This window comes from Rana temporaria, chromosome 5 (genome assembly GCF_905171775.1).
Source record: "Rana temporaria chromosome 5, aRanTem1.1, whole genome shotgun sequence".
NCBI lineage: Eukaryota > Metazoa > Chordata > Amphibia > Anura > Ranidae > Rana > Rana temporaria.
Genome location: NC_053493.1, coordinates 94,564,955 through 94,582,821, shown reverse-complemented (window position 1 = coordinate 94,582,821; position 17,867 = coordinate 94,564,955). Strand labels below are relative to the sequence as shown.

Sequence of the window (17,867 nt, the reverse complement as noted above, 5' to 3'; positions counted from 1 at the left end):
GAAAAGATAAACATGCCCCCTAGGTGGCGTATCCAATGTTCCCGCGTCGCAATTTGAAAATTGTACGTTGTTTGCGTAAGTCGTCCGTGAATGGCGCAGGACGCCATTTACGTTCACGTCGAAACCAATGACGTCCTTGCAACGTCATTTACCGCAATGCACGTTGGGAGATTTTAGGGACGGCGCATGCGCAGTACGTTCGGCGCGGGAACGCGCCTAATTTAAATGATCCACGCCCAATACCCGGATCATTTGAATTAGGCGGGCTTACGCCGGAGGATTTACGTTACGCCGCCACAACTTTACAGGCAAGTGCTTTGTGAATCAAGCACTTGCCCGTAAAACTTGCGGCGGCGTAACGTAAATGCGTTACGTTACGCCGCCGCAGATCTACGTGAATCTGCCCCTGTGTCTTTTTTTTTTTTTTTTTTTTAAACGTGTTGCTGCCATCAATTTAAAAAATTACCTTCTTTTTTTTTTATTATTATTTTAAACATTTTATATGTTTTCTATTGTGAATAAATGATGGGTTTGTGATATTTGCAAATCATTGCATTCAGTTCTTATGTAGATGTTACACAGCGTCCCAACTCTTTTGGAATTTGGGTGGTATTTACTGCTAGTGTGTTGCTTCCTCCCCTGATAATCAGCAAGATTAGACAGAAGAGGAAGGTGACAGCAAAATGTTGTCTAAAGTCTACAGTAAATTATTAACTGCTTTGATATAAAATCTCAGCTTGCCACGATGAAACCAATGAATATGCTGCTTTATTGTGCCTTCGCATTTTGGAAAAGGTTCTATGGGAAATAAAATTTAAAACAAAATCTAAATTCTTTGGCCATGAAGGAGGTAACAATCTCAGTACAATGTATAAGACTGGTATAGTTGTGATGATTTAATCAATGTAGACTGGTTTTCTAGGTTCCCTCCAGTTCATCATGGACAGGGTTCTGCTTTCACTGCTGCCGAATAGCACACTCTAGTGGTTATATCAGATATTGACTGAAACAGTTGAAAGTTCTTTACTCCCTTTTGTTTCCTGCATAAAGGTTTGGGGATCATTACGAATGGAATAAGGTGACCTCCTGCATTCATAACATCTTAAGTGGCCAGAGGTGGATAGAACATTATGGAGAGATAATGATCAAGAACACCAAAAACGGCAATTGTCATTGCAAAGTCACATTTATAAAGGTATCTTAACCCATTTGTCTTTGCTACAATGATATGTGATTTTAATGACCAATGGCTGCTTGTAATTAGTTTGGTTGTTTGTTACCACATTAGTGCTGATGACCACTGCGTAGTTGTTTATTAAGAGAGAGAGAGCAAGGTACAGGTTGATAGAACCAAACAGTAATCATCCTTTCGTGACATTCGTAGCTGATTAAAGGTCAAATTAGATCAGATGTTCTTAATTGCTGCACATCATTGCTCTTTGTGCCAATAATTGTTGTAATGTTGTTTTTTTAATTTTTGCGTGCATGAATGAATTCAGAAAGTTTTTTTTCATTACCATACAAACCTGCAGAGAACTTGCTATATATATATATATATATATATATATATATATATATATATATATATATATATATATATATATATATATATATATATATATATATATATATATATATTTATTTATATGTTTATGTTCAAAACACATTATCCTATTATGCAGAAAGGGAGTTTCTGCATGCAGCATCTTCTCTACCCTAAACTTCAGCATGGCGGTTTCCCATTTAATTGCCTCCTCCCTAAAGCACCCAATACCTTTTTTACAGCAGTCTTCTTGGACATGTTCCTCCTGGATTAAGTGTCACTTAAACGTCACTGCTCAGTCCTGGTCTATTGTGAGACCACTTTGTGTGATAATGCGCATTTGTAAATGAAAGACTGCGTTCAGAACTGGAGTTAGGTTATACGTAGAATTTTTTATTATTATACAGGATTTATATAGCACCAGCAGCTTGCACACCAAACACAAAATAAAGAGACAGTACAGTTATAATAAAATTCAATACAAGAGGAAAGAAATGCCTCTTCTCAAGAGAGCTACAATCTGAAAGACAGTTTTTTCACAGACTACTGTAATAGTTTAAATAAAATAATTTGTTAGGCATAGTACAGAAACAGCTATTAGGTCCAATTCGGGCACAGTCCCCAGCCGGAGCTTCAAAAAAAAAAAAAAAAAAACATTAAGAATACCTTACACACCAAGCCTGAAAGTGAGAAAGCACACATTTAAAAACATATATATATATATATATATATATATATATATATATATACTAGCTGAATACCCGGCGTTGCCCGGTCTTCCTATCTTAACCTTTTGGGGAGGAAAATCATAGTAATATAAATATACCCATGTTTTATATAAGGGTGTAGGTAAGGGTTAATTTAACTGTCATATATTTTTATTTGGCATATAAGTAATATGTGTACCAGGTATTATTGAAATATCTCCAGGCGTACACAAGTTATGTGGGAACATACATTTCCCATTGATTTGCATGGGACTTTAAACAAAAACCCCGACCCTCACAAATGGGGGTAGTTAAGGGATAAATTAACTATCCTATAGTTTAAGTGGACATATAAGTAACATGTGACCAAGTGTTATCGAAATATCTACAGCCGTTTGGAAGTCATGAAGTAACATGTATTTCCCATAGAGTTGAATGGGACTTTAAAGGAAAACCCTGACCATGGCAAATGGGGGTGGGTAAGGGTTAAACCACCTATCCTATGTTTGTTGCTGACATATAAGTAACATGTGTGCCAAGTTTCATGTTAATATCTTTAGCCGTTTGGACGTGATGCTGGAACATACATACATACATACATACATACATACACACACACACGTTGAGTTTTATATATATACATATATATATATATATATATATATATATATATATATATAATTTTGGAGTTCCGATTAAAATATCCTGAGTTTGGATAGGCTCTTAAAGAGTTTACACTCATGCTTGTTAATGAACTCCTGTAATTTAGATTTACTACGCATTTAACTGTAACTAAATGTTTTCATTTAGGCAAAATACTGGAACCCAAATGTGCATGAAATTGAAGGGACAGTGATGGACAGGGATGGTAAGGTGGTGCACCGACTTTTTGGAAAGTGGCATGAGAGCATATTCTGTGGATCCCCTGCCTCACCAATGACCATCTGGAGGATTAGTAAGTATTCGTAGTAAAATTGGAGCAGTTATGTACCTTTTTAAGCAAGCCATAGATGGTTAGAAGCTCATCCATGTCTTTATGGACCTTGCTTTGTGCACTAGTGTCCAGTCATGTTGGAATAAGAAGGGGCCGTCTCCAAACTGTTCCCACAAAGTTGAGAGCATGAAATTGTCCAAAATGTCTTTGTATGCTGACACTTTAAGAGTTCTCTTCACTGGAACTAAGGGGCCAAGTCCAACCCCACACCATTATAGCTGCAAAGGGGCCAACTCAATATTGAACCCTACGGACAAAGACTGGGATGTCATTAAAGTTCATGTGCGTGTAAAGGCAGTCGTCCTGATACTTTTGGTAATATAGTGTATATATATATAATATACTAGCTGAATACCCGGCGTTGCCCGGTCTTCCTATCTTAACCTTTTGGGGAGGAAAATCATAGTAATATAAATATACCCATCTTTTATATAAGGGTGTAGGTAAGGGTTAATTTAACTGTAATATATTTTTATTTGGCATATAAGTAATATGTGTACCAGGTATTATTAAAATATCTCCAGGCGTACAGAAGTTATGTGGGAACATACATTTCCCATTGATTTGCATGGGACTTTAAACAAAAACCCCGACCCTCACAAATGGGGGTAGTTAAGGGATGAATTAACTATCCTATAGTTTAAGTGGACATATAAGTAACATGTGACCAAGTGTTATCGAAATATCTACAGCCGTTTGGAAGTTATGAAGTAACATGTATTTCCCATAGAGTTGAATGGGACTTTAAAGGAAAACCCCGACCATGGCAAATGGGGGTGGGTAAGGGTTAAACCACCTATCCTATGTTTGTTGCTGACGTATAAGTAACATGTGTGCCAAGTTTCATGTTAATATCTTTAGCCGTTTGGACGTGATGCTGGAACATACATACATACATACATACATACATACATACATACATACAGTACATACACACACACACACGTTGAGTTTTATATAGATATATATAGATATATATGTATATATATATATATATATATAAAATGTGTGCGTGTTTTAGAGAGGCATTTAAAGTTTTGTTAGAGGTTGTGCTTTAATGCTGATTTCTCATTGTGTTTTTTTTTTTGTTACTACATGTACATCTGTTTTCTATATCATATACAATATGTTTGCTGAAGTATTACTTTATATATGTGAATTCTTGTTTTCCTAACAGATCCAATGCCCAAGGATTCAGAACTGTACTATGGCTTTACAAAGAATGCGCTACAACTTAATGAATTTGATCCGAAGACAAAGTCACTGCTACCTTGTACTGACACTAGATTTAGACCAGACCAAAGGTACAGTTATTGGTTACTGATCCGTTTTTTAGCTATGCTACTCACGGGCTTAAAGGGGTTGTAAAGGTTTGTTTTTTATTTTCTAAATTGGTTCCTTTAAGCTAGTGCATTGTTGGTTCACTTACCTTTTCCTTTGATTTCCCTTCTAAACGATAGCTCTATTATTCTGACAGGACGCCATATGACGTCCTCGTCTTTTAGAGCCACTAGGGGGCGCGCGCACCCGCTGCGTTACTTGGAACACGATGCACGTGCCTGGCGGCCACGATTGCCCAGTAACTGAGCAGGACCGTGGATCTCTGTGTGTAAACACAGAGATCCCATCCTGTCAGGAAGAGGAGACCGATGCTGTGTCCCTTGTACATAGTGACACAGATCGGTCACCTCCCCCAGTCAGTCCCCTCCCCCCCACAGTAAGAATCACCTTGCAGGGTACACATCTAACCCCTTCCTCGCCCCCTAGTGTTTAACCCCTTCCCCATGTATAATCAGTGCATATTTATAGCACTGTTCGCTGTATAAACGTGAATGGTCCCAAAAATGTGTCCGATGTGTCCGCCATAATGTCGCAGTCCCAATAAAAATCGCGGATTGCCGCCATTACTAGTAAAAAAAAAAAATAATAATAAATCATAATTATGTCCCCTATTTTGTAGGCGCTATACCAGTCACTATATGCTTATTGCGATTTTTATTTTTTATTTTTTTCCCAAAAAATTTAGAAGAATACGTATCGGCCTAAACAAAAAAATAGTTTTTAAAAAAAAAAATTGGGGTATTTATTATAGCAAAAAGTAAAAAATATTTTTTTTCAAAATTGTCGCTCTTTTTTTTTTAATAGCACAAAAAAAAAAAACGCAGAGGTGATCAAATACCACCAAAAGAAAGCTCTATTTGTGGGAAAAAAAGGATGTCAATTTTGTTTGGGAGCCACGTCGCACGACCGGGCAATTGTCAGTTAAAACGACACAGTGCCGGAAGCTGAAATTTTGCCTGGGTAGGAAGGGTGTATATGTGCCCAGTAAGCAAGTGGTTAAAGGAACCTGTTTAGAAAATAAAAAACAAACCTTTACAACCCCTTTAAATATAATAAGTGAGTTAAAGGGCAGATCACAACATTAGTTTCCCCATACATTTTTAATGGGTTCACATATTGGCACGCAGCGGCTCGCAGCAGAAGTCCGGTGCGTCCTCGTTCACTGTTTCAGGTCCAATTTCAACCCGAATTTTTGGCTGAATTCAGACCTTAAATGGACCAAATCGCACCGGAGCCTCTGCGTAGATATATGAACTGTCTCCATAGAAACCCAGTCACAATCTCCTGCTGTTGCGAATTGGATGCGGCGAATCTGCATCTAATTCACACTAGAGTGAACCCAGCCTAAATGTACCTGTATTCACCAGTATGTGAACTGGTTTACCTGCCAAAGAATGAGGTGTTCTTTATTATGTGCCACAATCAGTTTTGTGATTGATACACCACTGCCAATAATTGATATGCCGCTGCCAATGATTCCCACTCCACTTGCCCTTTTGGACTGCGAACAAATGTTCTAGGTTACCAGTCCCTCTGTACTTTGGTCCCCAGACCAATTAGAAATCCGGAGCAGTAGAAAATGACTGCTGCACATAATAAAGAACAAACTATATTTTTACATTTACAAAAGTGTCTTGAAATATTGCTACTTGTGAGAAGTATGTAGCTTTTGTACTACCTAATGTAATCGTTTTGTATTTTGCACCACCTGTACATTGATTTTGTTTTGTGAATTATTTCATAGAAACCTGTGACACATAGGGGGACCAATATCAGTATAGAATAGGAGCAGTGTGTGGTTTTGAAAGATTGATAAAATGATCAATCCCCACTACAGTGTAGCTGTAGGAAACAAGACTGTCCACTGTGTGCCTGTATAAAGAGAAATAATATTCCTGATACAATGACACCCTTATCACAGATGTTTGTAGAAATTTTATATACTGCAAATCATCATTTATTTCTGAGTCAGGGCTATGATTTGTAATGAATAGCCACATGTATTACCCAATGCACCTACTTTGATGAATTCCCAATAGTGGCCTATCAGTGATGTCACTTTCTTTTTGCCAAATTGAATTCTTGTAAAAACTGACAAAATGACTGCTTTCACTAACTGTATGAGATTGGTACACTATAAAGTGTAACAAAAGCAAAACTTTTTTTTTACATTTTGGATAGAGTGCCCTTTTTATACCATATGTGTCCTATAGGGGAAATTTCCCTTCACTTCCTGGCCCATAGCCAAAACAGAAATTTTGAGGAAATCCTTCCAAAGTGAGGGAATCCCAGGTCATCACCAGAGCTAATGATCCCATTGGAACATGTACACTCTATGGCCTCGTACACACGACCGAACATGTCTGCTGAAACTGGTCCGTGGACCAGTTTCAGCAGACATGTTCGGTCGTGTGTACGGCCGACCGGACAATTTTCCAGCGGATCGGACAGGTTTTCAGCGGACAAATGTTTCTTAGCATGCTAAAAAAACATGTCCGCTGGAAGCCTGTCCGTCGGACATGTTCGGTCGTCTGTACGACTTGCCGGACATGTCCGCTCGGCCGAAAGCCCTCGCATGCGTCGAAGTGATTCGACGCATGCGTGGAAGCATTGACCTTCCAGGGTCGCGACGGCGCGGCCACGTCACCACGTATCCTGTCCGCGCGGATTTCGGTTTGATGGTGTGTACAACCATCAGACCGAAATTTCCGAGCAGACATGTCCGATGAAAACGGTCGGTGGACCGTTTTCATCGGACATGTCCCCTCTTGTGTACAAGGCCTATTACTGTTGTTGTGTTAATTCAAAATTTGGGATTTTGTTTTACTTTCACTTTCGATGGTAACGGTAAACAGGACAAGTTGGGAGAGTAAATCTCCTTGACAGGGGCGCAGACAGCAATAAAAACTGATAGGTGTCCTTTTTTATTTCCAAAAAAAATAAAACGTTTTGCCTTTAGTTACACTTTAAAGCAGAGGTCCACACAAAAATTGAACCTCCGCTGTCCGCATTCCTCCTCCCCTCCGGTGTCACATTTGACAACTTTCATGGGGGGGATACCTGTGCTTCACTTCCTGATTCCATAACCGAAGATGGCGGCGGCAGCATCCGAGAGCTGAGCGGAAGCTCGGCTTTGGGTGCTGACATTGCGGGCGTGCTGGACAGGTAAGTGTCCTTATTTTAAAAGTCAGCACCTGCAGTATTTGTAGCTGCTGGCTTTAAAAAAAAAAAAAAAAAAATTGGCGGACCTTCACTTCAAGAACACAGAGTGGCTGTTCCACTGTGTTGCAAGGACAGTTTTTGTGGATTTGGAATTTGTAAGCAGTGTACTTACACAGAATATGTTGATGACCTTTAAAAGCGTCTGAACTAGCCAGGAGATTGTATGAAAAATGTGGCTGCTCCGAGAAGTATATTACATAGAGCGTGTTGCATAGCTAAACATTGTTCTCAAGGGTGTGATGATCTCCATTGCTAATGGCATTTACGATGTTTTGTTTGGTGGCAGACTTCTTGAAGAAGGAAACGTGGAAGCAGCAGAAGCACAAAAACAAAGGATAGAACAACTGCAGAGAGAAAGGAGGAGAGTACTGGAGGAGAACAGTTTGGAGCATCAGCCTCGTTTCTTCAGGTGTGGAGTTATGTAACTGCTGAAGTGAAGTAGTTGCCCATTTTGGAACATTTCATGTAGTTCCACAACATTATGTGTGCTGTGCATTGATAGCAGACAGTATGGGAATAGTTTGCATTAGAGCCATCTCAAAGTATGCTTGATTTCATCCCTATCTGCAAACCTATTCAATCACCCAGAACTTGAAAGATCAGAAAGCTCTAATGCTGACCATACTGTGGGTATAGAAAACAATCACTCCTTTTAAAATAATCACATTTTGTTGCTTTGCAGGCTGAAATAAGGAAAGACACAATTTTTGTTTTATCCATCTGTATTTACTAGTGCAACTTATAACATCCAAGTGAAAGATATACCGCCAACATGTCAGAGTGTTTGTTTGTTTTTTGTTTTGTTTTTTTATTCAAAAACAGAATCACTGAGTTGAAAAAAGGATCATCTCCTCCTATAAATGACTTTTAAATTCAATAGGGTGTAGCTAATCACCTTCTCAATGGCACACACAGCCATTTGACTTTCAGCTATAATCAGCTGTGGCCATTTTGATTAGCTCAGCATGAAAAGAGCTTTCCTGGAGTATTTCAGTCCCTTGTAGTGCAACTGAAGCAAACAATAAACTATGGGACACTTGCCAATTTATGGGGGTGTTTCTCTGCAGCAGGGACTGGAGCACTTGTCAAGATAGAAGGAAAAATGGATCGGGCTAAATACCCTCAACTTCTTGAGGAAAATCTGCTGCCCAATACTAGAAAATTGTCAATGGGAAGGTTTATCTTCCAACATGACAATGACCCAAAGCACACAGCAAAAATGAACACACAGTGGTTGAAGGAGAAAACGGTGACTGTCCTTGCATGGCTTTGTCAGAGCACACACTTAAACCCTATTGAAAATCTGTAGAATGAATTGAAGACTGCAGTCCACAAATGGTCACCATCAAATGTAACTAAATTTGAGCAGTTCTGCAAAGAAGTGTGAGCAAATATTGCAAAGTCTAGATGTGCAAAGTTAGTAGAGACATATCTCAACAGACCAAAGGCTGTAATTAAAGCAAAAGGTGGTTCAGCTAAATACTGCCTCAAGGGGGTGATCCTTTTTCCAACTCGGTGATTCTGTTTTTGATTTTTTTTTTTATGACATGTTGGTGTTATAGCTTTTACTTGGATGTTATAAGTTTCACTGAGTAAATACAGCTGGATAAAATGAAAACTTTGTTTGTCTTCATTTCAGGATACAAAGCAACACAATTATTTTATTGGGGGTAATTATTTTATATACCCACTATACATGTTGTAATGTGCATTCTCCATCAGCTATGTACTGTGAGGGCCTATCTGCGGGAAAAACTGATTGCTTAGGTAGGCTCTCGCAATATATTATTTTAGTAAAGCTAAAGGAGTTTGTATAAGGAGAGTACAGAGAATGTACAACCACGTAACATGTATGGACAGCTTTTTGGTCATGTACAGCTGCAACAAAATTCCCAAAGAAGGCATGATTCTTTTGCCTGTCAGCCGATTGTTTGTTTACGTGGAGACTCCATCAACAGACCACGCATTTCAACAAATACATTTCAGTGGGATTGTATGTGTATCTTATGCGTCTTTTTTTCTTGTAAAAGCTTTCCTTGTGTAGACATCCAAAAGGCCTGAAATTGCTGCTGGATGCCACCATCTTGAATGTAAGGTCATTGGCCCCAGCAGATCTGTTGCTAAAGTGACACTTTACAGTATTCTCCTTTGATTCTCCCCTATCAGCAACATAAAATGTTATGTAGGGAGATGAGGGGAGGGGCAGAGGAGTTGAGCAAACACAGAAAGAAGACTCCCAGACGAGGAGAGGGCAAGGAAAGGGCTGTGCAAGGGAAGTGATTTTGCTGGAGTTGGCAGATTTCTAGCATGTTCAAAAACACATTGCAAGGGAATAATTTAATATACTTAGGTTTTCTATGCTTTTACCTACAATATTTTAGGTTGGTAGCAGGGTCTTGTGAAGTTCTGGATGTCAGACTTCATTTTAGATTAAAAATCAGTTAAGAGCTATAGCAGCATACAGTAATCATTATCCTTTTGGGATTTACCCACAATTGTTTAGGCGTAACTTGACAAGCAAAATAAAGTTACTTAACCACTTGAGAGCCACGCTATAGACGAAAGACGTCCACAGCGCGGCTCTCAAGTGCCGGGTGGACGTCCCTGGACGTCCTTTTATGTGCATTACGGGTAAACACTGTGCCCGGCGCATCGCTGAGAAGCTGATGCGTGTGCCTGGCGGCCGCTATGTCCGCCGGGTACCCGCGATCGGCCGTGACAGTAGGGACGTGGAGCTCTGTGTGTAAACACAGAGCTCCACATCCTTTTAGGGAGAGAGGAGACCGATCTGTGTCCCTTGTACATAGGGACACAGCATCGGTCACCTCCCCCAGTCAGTCCCCTCCCCCCACACAGTTAGAACACACCCAGGGAATACATTTAACCCCTTCCTCACCCCCTAGTGTTAACCCCTTCACTGCCAGTCACATTTATACAGTAATTAGTGCATTTTTATAGCACTGGTCGCTGTATAAATGTGAATGGTCCCAACATTGTGCCAAAAGTGTCCGATATTGCGACGGACATATCGGACACTTTTGACACAATTTTGGGACCATTCACATTTATACAGCGATCAAAAAAAATCGCAGATCGCCGCCATTACTAGTAAAAAATAAAAAATTAATCATAAATCTATCTCCTATTTTGTAGGCGCTATAACTTTTGCGCAAACCAATCAATATACGCTTATTGCGATTTTTTTTTTAACAAAAATATGTAGAAGAATACGTGTCGGCCTAAACCGAGGAAAAAAATATTTAAAATAAAAAAAATTGGGATATTATAACAAAAAGTAAAAAATATTGTGTTTTTTTTTTCAAAATGTTCTGTCTTTTTTTGTTTATAGCGCAAAAAATAAAAATCGCAGAGATGATCAAATACCACCAAAAGAAAGCTCTATTTGTGGGAAAAAAATTATGAAAATATAATTTGGGTACAGTGTTGTATGACTGCGCAATTGTCATTCAAAATGCGTCGGCGCTGAAAATTGGTCTGGGCACGAAGGGGGTTTAAGTGCCCAGTAATGAAGTGGTTAAATACATATATTTCGTGAATTTTAGTATTGTTATCCTTCAAAGCCCCCTCCTCAAGCGTTCCACATACCTGTTCATGCTCTGCGCTGATCTTGCCTGTTTCAGCATGCTGGGATTCCATAGCTGCCTTTATAAAAGTCTCCTAGTTGGACTCTTCTTCTTGGAGCACAGCAGTCTTTATGTTCATTTCAATCTCCATGAATTGCTAGGGGAATGTTGTTCACCATTTTCACCCATGATGATCGGAAGAATAAAGTTTGTGGCACTCGTGTGGAAGAAGAAATAAGCTGAGATACTATTAAAGCAGCGTTTTCTTTTGGGTTGGGCAGAAAATGTGTTCAAGAAAGGGGAGCAAGAGCAGTGGCTTAGTGGATATCATTTCTGCCTTGCAGCACTGAGGTCCTCAGTCTTAGTCTTGTTCAGGACATATCTAAATGGCATTTGCATATTACATGCAGGTAGGATAGTTAGGGCTCCTGTCTTATATTGGCCCTAATATAGTATTCTCATAATTTGCCATAATAGCAGGTAAAGCACTTGGTGTCACAGAAGAGGTAACTTAACTAAGAACTTTACTAAATCTTTAGTTTACTAGACTTACATTTTTCCTTTAACCAGTGATAAAAGACCTATAAATCGCCAGAAGGGCAGTTAAAGGAGAAGTCCAGCCTGAGCTTTTGTAGGCTGGGCTTCTCTTCTGGGTCACAGGAGTGCAATTACCGTATTTATCGGGGTATTGCGCGTTCCGGCGTATAGCGCGCACCCCTAAAGTGGACCCGCATTCCTGTAAAAAAAATTTTTTAGTACATACAGTTTTGGTGTCTTGCGCGGCGTCCATCGGCCGCCTCATCAGGTCCGGCGTCCGTCTGCGGCTTCGGGTGTCCTCTTCGTCGGGTCCGGCGTCCTTCTGCGGTGTCCTCCCTGCTCGATCCCCGCTTTCCTGCGCCGAGTTTGAACACTGTGCCGGCATATACCGAGCGCAGTACACTCGGGTATAGTCGGGCAGGCTCGGCTACTCTCGCGCTCACGTCCTGGACGTCCTGTACGTCCAGGATGTGAGCGCGAGAGGAGCCGAGCCTGCCCGACTATACACGAGTGTACTGCGCTCGGTATATGCCGGCGCAGTGTTCAAAATCGGCGCGGGTATCGGCGTATATCGCGCACCCAAGATTTTGCCCTGATTTATAGGGCAAAAAAGTGCGCGTTATACGCCGATAAATACGGTAGTTTTGCACTCCTGTGACCCGTTTTCAGCGGAGAGCGGTCTGAAATCCGCTCTCCGCTAACGTCACTGCCATCAGTCAAGGCAGTGCGTCATCCGCCAGCTGCCTTGACTGATGGCAGTCTCAGCTCTTCACTGAGACGGCCTCTACCCGCCCCTCCACGGCTCACTACTCCAATGAGCGCAGAGAAGTAGAGCAGAAGCGATACAATCCGTATGGCTGAATTTGCATCGCATTTTATTTGCACTGCACTTCGGTGTGAATTACATGCGATATCGCACAGCGCACCAGTGTGAACCGGGAATTACAGTGATTTGTTTATTAGATTGGGTAGCGCGGATTGATTTTTTTTAGCATATTTGATTTCAATCTTTATAATATAGAATTTGTTCAATAAGTCAGCTGTGCAGAGTCAGACACTTTTTCAGGGCCCCTTACTGTAAATCTCTGCTCTGGCAACACGTTTAGTAAGTAAAGATAAGGTTGTTTCCTGTACCTTGGGAGGAAATTATAATATTTGCAAAAAAACAAGAATGAACCCATATTTTAAATGAATAATCACATGAAGATGTCCCATTTACTGTACATGTTTGTTACCACTTTTTACTTCAGTAATCATGTTGACTTATTTTTGTGCCGTCTGCAGGAAATCAAGTGGTGATTTGTGGGTTACAAATGGCACTTACTGGCAGCGAAGGAAAGATCCTGGATTCTCCAAAATGGACTGTGCAGTCTTGTGGTAACAGGAAGATGGAGCGGACATTTGTACCAAGCACTATTGACAATATTACTGACATAACGGGTGTACTCCTAATCCAATGCTCCTAGAGGAAATGCTGGAACATTTAGAGCTAAAGTATCAAATTTTATCTAGTACTGTCCAGGGAACACAATATCAAGATAATCTGTACTTGTTTGCACTGCTGAATTTGTTTTCCCTGTAATTTCAGTCCTGCATCCCTCCTACATGTTAGGCTTCTTTTTAATGTTTTTTAACTGATGTATGAAATAATGTATGTTTTCCCAAGAAATATGTTATGTTTATCTTACAATGACATTCGCTGCCATTCCAGTGTAACATTAGCTAAAATATAATATGATTTTTAGTTTTGGAAAGACTGGAGGAGAGCTAGAACTTTGGTCTGGTTTTATTGCTGTCTGGGTCTCTACAGAGAAGACTTTCCCTCACTTCCTGTCTCTTTCATTAAAGAAAAAAAAAAAGACTACTTGAACTAGTGGTGAAACTGACAGCAATAACAAAATGCATTATAAAACTCTTTTACAGAAGTGCTTTTCTTTTTTGACCACAATATTTAGCCTCTGGCCTATACTGCTGCTTTCAGGGTTACTGATTCTAACAAACAAAAAATTGTGGGCAAGCACAGGATATCTCCTTCCACTACCCGCAGGCCTCGTTTTTTGCTAGTGTCCTAGTGGGGTGGACTTATTTTGTTAAGCTCTGTTTTGTTACAGGCTAACAATTTTTTGTTGCTAGCACTTATTTCTTATCAAATGATTTTTTTTGTTTTTTAATCAATACTTCACAATTCTGCTAGAGCATGACTCTCCAATTGCAGCTTTCTGACGCAGTCATCCTCAACCTGGCTTTTAAAATACTATGTCCCGATGGGACATTGCAGGGATTGTCTAGAAATGCACTGTGTTTCGCATGGGGCACTTTCCAGACTCTGTTCTGGTAAAAGTTAGCTGCAGAGTTCTTCCAGGTTCACAGCCGTTGGCATTACCTCTGTGCTTGCCCTGTCTCTAAAGATTAAAGGGTCACTAAAGGAAAAAAAATGTTTTTCCTGAAATGACTGTTTACAGGGTATAGAGACATAAAAGTTAACTGATTCCTTTTAAAAATGATTAAAAATAGATAAAAATCAATCATATAATGTGCCTCTAGTTTCACTTTCACTTTTAAACTGGTTTCATGTTTCTGTGAAGTAGAGAGAGACACAGAACAAAAACAAACAAATCCAGGGCAGTGTTTTGTTTTTAAAATGAATCTGATTGGTTCTGAGGAGTTTTAGACACACAGATTGGACCACAGTGAAAAGCCATGAGGCTCATAAGGAGCCAGACAAGCAGGAAGTGTGGAGATCACAGCAGAATTTCAGCTACTTCAAAGCAAAAACGAACAATGAGGACATGAAACCAGTACTGCAGTAAGGTAAAGGAAGCTATTTAGCTAAAAAAATATTTTCCTTTAGTGATCCTTTAAGTGAGTAGGCTAGTTGTCCCAAGCAATGGGAGCTGCCACATTTTTATAGGTTGCTGCGTGCCCTTAAATTCACCATTCCCACCAGTTTCTTCCTCAGGAGGGGTTAATGCTGTGAGTGCTGGCACTTTCTGCAGCATTAGACTTTCCTGCAGGGAGGTTATACAATCTGGATTCATTTGGGCAACACAACGGCGGTGGTGTACATCAACCATAAGGAAGAAGCCAGAAATCTGACCATGGCAAGAGAGGTAGATCAGATCCTGTCCTGGGCAGAACTTCAAATTCCATTTTTTTTATTTGTATTTTTTGCTGTGTACATTCCAGCAGTAAACATTTGGCAGCAGACGCCTGGATGTGGGAAAGTGGTCCCTACTCTTGGAGGTGTTCTGTGTCGCAGGTGGGGAATACCAGGTATGGACCTGACCAGGTTAAATAAAAAAACTAGACATGTTTATTTTTAGGTAGAGCGATGCACTAGCAGGGAGCAGTAGATTCTTTGGTGGCACTGTGGGCTCGGTACACCCTGATCTGTACATTTCCTTCTCTGAAACTTCTTCCTCGTCTGCTTCGCAGAATTGAATTGGAGGGCATTCTGGTGATCCGTATTGCTCTAGACCAGGGGTCTCCAAGCTTTTGAAACAAAAGGGCCAGTTTATTGTCTTTCATACTTTTTGGGGGCCGGATTATGGCCAGCAGAAGTTGAGATTTTCCTGGCATCAAAGGAAATTAACATCGCCACATTTGGTATTAGTGAGAGGAATAGTGCCCCATTGTTGTATCATTGGGAGGAATAGTGCCCCACTGTTGGTGTCAGAGGGAGAAATGGTGCCCTACTGTTGGTGTCAGTTGGCAGAATAGTGTCTCATATCAATGGGAGGGAGGGATATGCTTTAAGGGTCAGCTGAAGGCAAGCAAAGCTCCACATTCGGCCCCCGGTCTGCAGTTTGGACACCACTGTTCTAGACTGACCCAGGCAGTTGTGGTATGCCAACCGGGTAAAATTGCTGGCAGATGTCTCATGGGTTGTGCCAGATTGTCAGGATCCTCTGTCGCAAGGACTGATTTACCACCCTGCTTCACAGTTGCTGACGTTGCCTGTATAACTGTTGAAGCCCAGGCTCTGAGAGATAAGGGCATCTCTGAAGCCTAGAATACTAATAGCTAGGGAGGCTACTTCCCACAAGGTCCATCATCATACCTGGATGGTGTATGTCACTTGGTGTCAGTCTTGGGGCCTCCAACCTCAAAGTTTCTTTATGAGATGTATCCTCTCCTTCCTGCAGCTGGATCTGGACCAGCATTTAGCTTTCAACACCATCAAGCTTCTGGTCTGTGCAATAGCTGATTCAGAAACCATTGACCTCTCATACCTTGATTAGTACAAAGGAATCTCACATGTAGCCCCACGTTTAGTTCACCAGTGACACCATGGGATCTGGAATTTCTTTCTCACTGCACTTCAGAAATTGCAGACATTTCTTTCTTTCCCATCACCATAAGGTGGTACCCCTTGTAACCATTGCCTTTGTGATCGTTTAAAATTGTGGCTTTATCCTGAAAGGATCCATTTCTGGTTTTGGATACAGACACAGTGGTGTGGAGTCCCAGGGCTTCCTTTTAACTTGGGGTAGTTTCTGTCTTTCATTTTAACAAGGACAACATTCTTCCGTCTCTAGTTTACCATTTCTTTAGCATTTCTTTGCTGTGTTGCCCGCCCCTCAGTTGGACTACTTTTAAACATAGAGTCCTTCAATGGTAGAAGAGAGAAAATAGAATTAGTGCACTTACAATAATATAATTTCCTTCTGGGATAGCTTACACAGTTGTCTTGCTTCCTGACATCTAATTCTCCTGTAGGCAGCAACATAACCCGAAGGTTAAAGATTTCCAACCAATGCTAATAAACTGCTGTATGTGCTCCCAATGTAGACCTCTCCTCCTAATTTCCTGTCCATGTCATTGAGACAGGAGGTGAAGGGGGCAGGGTATCCTGTCCCAACAAAAAGGGTTTGGCTGAAGCTGTTGTTTTCAAAATACTTTCTGTTGATACAGACCCATTCTGTGTAATATGTGGCATGCCGCATGATGTATAATGTACTCAGACAGACAGGTTATCTTTAACAAAGTGCCGCGCAACACCGTAGCAACATTCTCTTTTCAATAACGTGACTTTAGACACATGAAATCTAAATGGTTGCTATTACTGTTGCTGTGCTTTACACATTAATAATCATTTTATGTAAGATCTTACTAAATAAACCACGCTAACAGAATCATGAAAATATGTTGTCACCAGTAGATTTCATACTTATCCCTTCCCTGATATAATTAAGACCCGGTTCACACTGGGGCGACACGACAGGCGGCTCAGCCGCCTGATGTGTCGCGTCCCATTCAATGCAATGGAACCGTTCTAATAGGAGCGCCGCAAGTCGCTCCGACTTAGAATAAGGTTCCTGTACGACTTCGGGGGCGGCTCGGGGTGACCTGCATTGACTTCTATGCAGAAGTCGTTTTGCAAATCGCCTCTGAAGTCGTCCTCAGGACGACTTGCAGAGTCGCCCCCGAAGTCGTGCCGCTGCTGTGTGAACCGACTCTAATGCCGCATACACACCATCACTTTATGTGATGGAAAAAAACGACACTTTCTGTGAAGTAAAAAATGACGTTTTTGAAACTTCAATTTTCAAAGACGAAGTTGCCTACACACCATCGTTTTCTTACAATGTTCTTGCAAAGTGAGGTTACGTTCCACCACGTTTTTTACCATTGAAGCTTGCTTCATAAGTAGCTTCTGGGCATGCGTGGATGAAAAAACGTCTTAGAAAACGACGTTTTTTGCTACACACGGTCAATTTCTGTGAAGTAAAAAGTGCACTTTTGAAAAACGACACATAAAATTGAAGCATGCTTCATTTTTTTTTTGGTCGTTTTTTACAAGACATAAAACAACGTTTTCCCCCACACACAGTCAATTAAAGTGACGTTTTTAAAAACGTCATTTTTTTTTCATCACATAAAGTGATGGTGTGTACGCGGCATAAGGCCCCATACACACGATAGAATCCATCCGCTGA

The 17,867-nt window shown here is 40.6% G+C and overlaps 1 protein-coding gene across 2 annotated transcripts in view; it reads left to right on the top strand.

The window, feature by feature from the left end:
* The window catches only part of OSBPL3 (oxysterol binding protein like 3), a 262,480-nt gene extending 248,143 nt beyond the window's left edge, over nt 1–14,337 (top strand). For both annotated transcript variants that reach the window (XM_040352884.1, XM_040352885.1), the window contains 5 exons: nt 1,051–1,195; nt 3,061–3,205; nt 4,422–4,548; nt 8,094–8,216; nt 13,213–14,337. In XM_040352884.1, coding sequence (XP_040208818.1) covers nt 1,051–1,195; nt 3,061–3,205; nt 4,422–4,548; nt 8,094–8,216; nt 13,213–13,309 — 637 coding nt within the window. In that variant the 3' untranslated portion in view covers nt 13,310–14,337. The remainder of the gene's footprint in view (nt 1–1,050; nt 1,196–3,060; nt 3,206–4,421; nt 4,549–8,093; nt 8,217–13,212) is intronic.
* The last annotated feature ends 3,530 nt before the right edge of the window (nt 14,338–17,867 follow it).